General features: G+C 39.5%; 1 protein-coding gene across 1 annotated transcript; it reads left to right on the top strand.

Annotated features, from left to right (window-relative positions):
• The first annotated feature begins 4123 nt into the window (after positions 1 to 4123).
• On the top strand, positions 4124 to 4617 carry LOC116630590 (ADP-ribosylation factor 4-like). Its single transcript, XM_032401280.1, has one exon. It carries the CDS (start codon positions 4124 to 4126, stop codon positions 4610 to 4612), a length of 489 nt encoding a protein of 162 aa, XP_032257171.1. The 3' UTR covers positions 4613 to 4617.
• Positions 4618 to 7503: the final 2886 nt, after the last annotated feature.

The raw sequence follows: 7503 nt of genomic DNA, 5'->3' as shown, positions 1-7503 counted from the left end.
GTTGCAACATGCAAGATACTACAGAGCTTGCAACACTGCCAGGCGCTCAGAGACAGGGCTCAAAGCAGTGGTTAGGGACTTGGATTCGTTGCCAAGTCATTGCTAATTGTTAATATGATAACAATTTAGGTGAAATGAAATAACTTTCCTTCTGCATCAGCTATAGATATAAGAAGAAGTCTGGAGACATACTAAGGAAAAAATAATGCGAAACTGGAAACGGGTTGTCAAGGATATTTGCCATAAATCAACAACATTTTTATTAAATGTAGCATGGTATCAAGGCTAGTGTCTGTTATGACAGCACCAACCCATGTAGCTTGAGATTAAGCACATGATACAAATTGCCCAGTGTAGATATGCATGGCCCTCAAGTTTTCCAGCCAAATATCAAGAAAATTTTCTGCATCACGGTGATTACTGAATATGTTCATGACTAATTATGACACTTCAAAGGGTCTATAAAATAAAACCAAACTTGGAATATCTTTATAGGATCCTGAGGAGATGAATGGATAACCACTAAGAGAAGAACAGTATTACAAGATGCTCTTTGTTTACAAGAGAACATTAGGTCCATTAGGTAGTACAATGCATTTTCTAAGATCTAAAACATGCTGTCAGAGCAGATACTCTATGTGTCTTCAATATTTAGACTGGCCAAAATATTGGGGAAACCGATGTTTAAAAAAAGTCCTATTTTTTTTTTTAGTCCCCTTTCCATCAAAGACAATGTCATACAATGTTCTACAATCCACCACATCAATTCAGTTACTGTCTTGATAATAAGGACTTATTTTGGGAGAACGATCTATAGATTACTCAGAAAGCCATCCTATGAAAATCTGTGAATGTTGCCCAACCTCTAGATTGTGTCTTTCTTGCTTTGATTTTGTACTGTTTCTTCAGCCACAACAATTATTTATAAATGTAATATATTAAGCAAAAGTTATTAAATATAAAAAGAATAAGGAAACTTTTAAGAATGGCACAACACATTTAAAAATACTCTTCATGTAAGAAATATTTATGGTTTGATCACCGTGTACCCGGCGCTGCTCTATCCTAGCACATAAAGCAAAGAACAAAAAGGAAAAGCATCCCTACCTCATGGAATTTCCATTCAGTAAAGCAAAGAGAATAATAAGGTGCCACAGAAAAGAGAAACCTGAGTGAAAAGAAATATTCAGTAGGTGACCATGCACACACACACACACACACACACACACACACAAAGCCATTTCCTCCAACATCTTGTTCTAGAGCTTTGTAAGGTGAGAAGCAATCTTCAGAACAAAGCCACAAAGCAATTCAAGATTTTCAAGCATTCAAAAAATAAGACCACATTGCATTAAATATGCTGTAGTTGGCAAAATCAGGCTACTATTTTTGGTCTGACTTCTTTTCCTAAGTTAATACATCTTTACGTTGTCCCTACATACAGACCTACATGATCCTTTGTATGGCATAACTTAAAATTATAAAAATTGAATTCCATAAATGTCCCTTAATTGCCTAGTTCCCCTGTTACTCAATATTGGGGAACAAATGCTACAGATTTTTTATGTATTCTTCTAGAGATCATTATGCATATTCCAGTAAATAAATTATCATCCTCATTTTTTAATGGAAAAAACAAACCCACAGAAGATAGCCAGCTTTATTTATGACTTTTTAAATTTATTTAACAAAATACTGTGGACTTCTTTCTGTATCAGTATATAAAGAGGTCCTTCAATTTTTATAACTGTACAAGATTTCATTTTATGAATACACCATTTTTTTATCTTTCTCCGATATTGATAGTCAACTACTGACATCACTCTAACTAAGAAAAGATATTGGAACATTTTTTAGTTGTGCTTTTATTGTAATTACTTAACATAGTCTATTTCACATTTGCCTCCATCATGTTTAAATCTGGCAGGAACAAAATATGCCCCACAAATATTACTACTAAGTTTGAACATATCAATGTTATTTTAAGAAATATGTGTGGATTTGTTTCTTGCACCTAATGTTGTCTCTTATAAACATAACTATATTGCAACTTCTCTCTAAAATAGTAGAAAGGAGTAGGATTCAATCCACCTGGGAAATAACTGGGCAAAAAAAAAAAAAAAAAGATTGACAGGAGAGAAAATAGGACTATGTTAAAATAGGCCAGCCTGAATGTTAGGGGCTAGATAGAGGAAGATCTTTAATATTTACATTACAAAGAAAACACATGGGATGGCTGCTCTACCAGAGAAATTCCATCTTGAAAAATATATTTTAAACACTGTTGAAGCAAAAATTTTATTATAACAAGTTCTCTAAATGGGAAGGGAACACGAGAACATCAGAGTTCCCTGGTGAAAGGAGGATGGCAAGATCTGAAGGAAGAGGAACATCTGGTAGAAATCAATAGGCAATAATCACATGCCTACCTATTCCTTCCTTTGAGCCTCCATATTTGGTGCCAGGTTTTCTTTGGGGAAGTGTCATTTGCACTAATTCGCCCTTTACCCCACATTTACTTAATGCTGTGACAGCCATGCAGCCATGAAGTTGTAGGTAAGACTGAATTCACCCTTGACTCTGGGAACAGAGTGTATCTCTTACCAAAAAAATGTGTTCCGGTTACCCAAGCCAAGTGATCAGTACAGAACTTGAGACTTTGGCCAGGAATACCATACCACCATACCATGAACATTTATCTCCATCCAAACAACTGCCAAGTTGCTACAAGGAGAAAAACCTCCTGGGATTGAAGATGGCACACAGGGGGATGCATCCTGAGAGAATCGCAGTGCTCCATTCAAACCATGTCTGCACATCACAGTTCCTCTGAAACTTGTAGGTATATGAACCAAAAGCTCCCCCTTAATATTTTAGTAAGCTTGGCTTGTGTTTTATATTCTTTCAGTTGGAAGCATCCACATTGATACAAATAAAGGGGAGGAGGAGGAAAATGGGGGAGTGGTAGGCAGAGGAGCTGGAAGTTAAACTTGGTGTATTGTTTGCATTTGTTTATTTAGAAATTCTCTTGCATTTTTCTAATTAATTATCCTGAAAAAGAACAGGAACACAAAATTCTGTTTATATGTCAGATTTCTAAATCAATCTATCAGTCTGTCTGTCTGTGTCTGTCTGTCTGTCTGTCTGTCTATCTATCTATCTATCCATCTATCTCCAGTCTCCCTTCCTGGTTTTCTCTCATTGCTGGTATTCCTATACCTTCAGTTCTTTCGCTTATGGAACTTTTTCTTTTAAATCTTATTTATTTCACTTCTATGTCTGTATTTTAATGAAGATACTACTATAATCTTTCTTAATTTAGGTCCTGTCACATTATGTTGTCTTCCTATTAAGTTTGATCACTTTCTAGTCTCAAAACATTATTTAAAAGTATGCAGTTAATAAACCCGTTCTATAATTATTAACCTATTCAGGGGTACCATGGATGGTATCAGAAAAAAACCATAAAATATAACTTTAGTCTGTATTTCCAGCTTCTGCTCGTCAGTGAGAATCTACAACATGAATCGTAAAATGGCCAAGTGACGGCGGTGATGCGATTCTGCCCGCGTTGGGGGGGCCGGGCCGCAGCTGGAGTCGCCGCGGCTACCGCGTGACATGGCCGAGCAGGAGCCTCAAACGCCAGACCCGCAGCTGCCGCGCCAGTCGTCGAGCAGCGCCCCGTTAGTTCTTGTTCCAGAGCTTCGTCCGTCACGCCGGCTAGCGAGCAGTCCCTGCCGCCCTCTTTCTCCCTCAGCTCCTCTTCCTTCGCTCCGTTTGCTGGGAGCGTGAAAGGAGAAGGCCCGGGGACGCCCCCAAACCCCTTCTGCTCCTGCCCATCGCAAGTGCGACTACTGCCATGGGCCTCAGCATCTCCTCCCTTTTCTCCCGCTTCTTCCGCAAGAAGCAGATGCGCAGGGGCGCCTGGGTGGCTCAGTCGTTAAGCGTCTGCCTTCGGCTCAGGTCATGATCCCAGGGTCCTGGGATCGAGCCCCGCATTGGGCTCCCTGCTCGGCGGGAAGCCTGCTTCTCCCTCTGCCACTCCCCCTGCTTATGTTCCCTCTCTCGCTGTGTCTCTGTCAAATAAATAAAATCTTTAAAAAAAAAAAAGAAGCAGCAGCAGATGCGCATTTTGATGGTTGGATTGGATGCTGCTGGCAAGACGACCATTCTGTATAAACTGAAGTTGGGGGAGATAGTCACCACCATTCCTACCATTGGTTTTAATGTGGAAACAGAATATAAGAACATTTGTTTCACAGTATGGGATGCTGGTGGTCAAGATAAAATTAGGCCTCTCTGGAGGCATTCCTTCCAAAACACCCAGGGTCTTATTTTTGTGGTAGATAGTAATGATCGTGAAAGAATTCGGGAAGGAGGTGAAGAGCTGCAGAAAATGCTTCAGGAAGATCAGTTGCGAGATGCAGTGTTGCTGCTTTTTGCAAACAAACAGGATTTGCCAAATGCTATGGCCATCAGTGAAATAACAGATAACTTAGGTCTTCAGTGTCTTCGTAACAGAACATGGTATGTTCAAGCCCCTTGTGCTACACAAGGAACGGGTCTGTCTGAGGGACTTGACTGGCTGTCAAACGAGCTTTCAAAACGTTAAATGAAACTGGATATCTAACCAAGGACACATTTGATAGAATTGGCCTAGGCTTGTTACAACAAAATTAGTTTGCATCTTGGTTATTAAACAGTATCTGGGACTGGTTCGGGCAGAATATTACAGCGTTCAAACTTATTTTGTTGCCAATTATTGTTGACCAAGAATAATATTGCTGTTTAGCAATATGCTTGGTTTTAAAGAAATTCTCCTTAACTTGGGAAAAAAAGTGTCCTCTTTTAATTTTAATTCCCTTAAGCCTAAATGCCTGGACATAGCTATTGTGACACCTTTAAATAAATTCGTTTTGAATGTTTTTTCAGCCCACGAGAAATAATGTTTTAAAGTTATCCCCTTGCTACTTTACTGATACCTTTATCATTCCTGGGACAGTCTGCTGATTTAAAAAATTTAGCATTCCATTTGTATTCATTTTTCTCCCTTGCCAAAAAGATCTTCTAATACTGCTTGTATCAGCCAGGGAAATGCTCCAAAACACTATTCAGATCTCTTGCACTGAGGAACTTATATTTCCCCCCCTTATTGAATCCTGGCTTTCGTCAGCTAAGCTTACCTTAGTGTGGTTTGGATTTGATAGCTAATTAGGTTCTGTGCTGGTTGCAAAGAGTTCATATTGAGATGATTTTTAATACCCAGCAGATTGTCTTCCTTTATATTGTATCTTTTTTATGTTGCATGTTGCTTTTTGGTATCAGCCTGACTCTTTGCCCAGTATATGATAGTTCTGCCGCTGTTTTGTTTATCGGTGAACATATCTGCATTAAGAGTTTTTGGAAAACTCATCAAAATCAGTAAGTTTTCTTCATAACCCATTTGGAATTATTCCTAATAAAATGATAAAAAAAAAAATGGCCATGTAATAATACATCTCAAATACTGCTGAGCAGATAGAATATTGAATATTTGAACCAAGTGCCCAGGATAATTTTCAAAGTTCTCTAGCTGTGTGATAGCGTGCCAAAAGAGAGATGAGTTCTTTGATAGGCCAGAGCCACTGAGAAAAGAGCCCTATAATTTGAAACTAGAAACCACTGCCATCGGTTATTGAGAGTTACGAAAGAAAAGTTGCTTTCTAACCAGCTCAGCCCTCAGACCCTTATAAATAAATAACAAGATTACACATTTCACCAAGAGGTAAACAGAGAGTCTTTGAAGAATGCATGCAAAAAAGTGTTGGCTGCACTCTATTTATTACCAAGAAGATATATTCTACCTTTGTCAGCAAGTATATATGGGAGTTGTTGCTCTTCTGATCATAATAACCTTGCATGACAAGGAGTGGGACAGACATACATCACAGTTAACTGGGTACTGCCCTCACATACTGGTACTGTTGTATGATCCACGCTATTCGTTATTAATAGTACCCTTTCACTTTTAAACATTCCCTGGTATGGAAAGTAAGTGTTATGGTCACCCTACTTATGGGGGTTAGTAATCATGTATCAATATAAGGAATGTTAATTAGAGGAAAGACGAATCTTTGCTCGCTCTCACTGGCTCTCACTCTCCCTATATATAGCAGAAATAATCATCCCCTTGCTATCAAAACATCTGCAAATAGATTATAAAATTAGGGGGTTTATTGGCCATTGAAAGACTTCATCTCTTCTATTTTCCCTTCAGAAAAAGTATTTCTTAATTCTTATTCTTTCTTCCAATGTATGTTAAAGTGCACATTTTCTGAGTTAAAATAGCCAACTGGTTCTTGATCCTGGCAAAAGTACAAGTATAGCAAGTGCCTTGAGGGGGAGCGGGACAGGAGCAAGTTGGGCAGAGAAGGAGGGAGGGAGGAAGGCGGGAAAGGTGGAAACCATCAGCAAAGTCATCCGATGCATTTCATTATTTTATCAAGAAGCTTCTCTCTTGGGGCACCTGGGTGGCTCAGTCGTTAAGCGTCTGCCTTCAGCTCAGGTCATGATCCCAGGGTCCTGGGATCGAGCCCCGCATGGGGCTCCCTGCTCAGCGGGAAGCCTGCTTCTCCCTCTCCCACTCCCCCAGCTTGTGTTCCTGCTCTCGCTCTCTCTGTCAAATAAATAAAATCTTAAAAAATAAAAATAAAAAGCTTCTCTCTTGTGATGAATGATAAAGTAATGAATATCCACGAGATAATCCAAAAGAGGAAAGACATTGTCCAAAATGTGTTTATTTACTCAATGACTACTCATGCTCATTTAGCAAGTGCCTCGCTCTTTCCTGGCTTTATTAAGTTTTATCCTGCTTTATTAAACTTAATATGCGGCAAGTGGACTTTTCCTTTTAGAGTCAGGACTCAGATGCTATCCTCCTCATCCCCACATGTACACTGTGAAGCCCTCAATCGAAACTCCCAGAACCACTTGTAAAGTGACGATGGCTGTCGCCACGGTGCATCGTATGGAAATCGTCTCGCAGCTCTGTGTCTTTATGTGTAGCTAGGAACAACATCCACTTACACAAATTGAAATTTTATGAGTCACACATTGTCCTCCAAGCCATGAATTTTATGTGATTTACAGCTTTGGATTTTAAGCTAAAGGTTTTACGCTCTGTTTTATTGGTTAAATATATTTCCCCCGTTAATCTACATTATGGAGAACATCCTCCTAAGTAGAGCTGCTACTCTAGCTTTCCCTTTTTATTTCCCCTCATTTGCTTGTATTTATAAACAAAAGTAGGATAGAGAAGTAGCAAATGGCAGCGTGGCTGGCATGTCGGAGTGACTAGGAAATGCCAGACCCTCCAGACGTTGCTAGGAAGCTGCTGCTTCTCTCGCCACAAATTAGCCTTAGTCACAGCCGATCAGATAAACAGCCCGGCACGGGATGACTAGGGGATTCTGAGCTCTTTACAGGATTTGCTGACGACCACTTTCCTACTTTCATTTCCTTCAG

Source organism: Phoca vitulina, unplaced genomic scaffold (assembly GCF_004348235.1).
Source record: "Phoca vitulina isolate PV1807 unplaced genomic scaffold, GSC_HSeal_1.0 scaffold4, whole genome shotgun sequence".
NCBI lineage: Eukaryota > Metazoa > Chordata > Mammalia > Carnivora > Phocidae > Phoca > Phoca vitulina.
The sequence above is the reverse complement of the archived record's forward strand: the minus strand, read 5'-3'. Positions and strand labels throughout refer to the sequence as shown.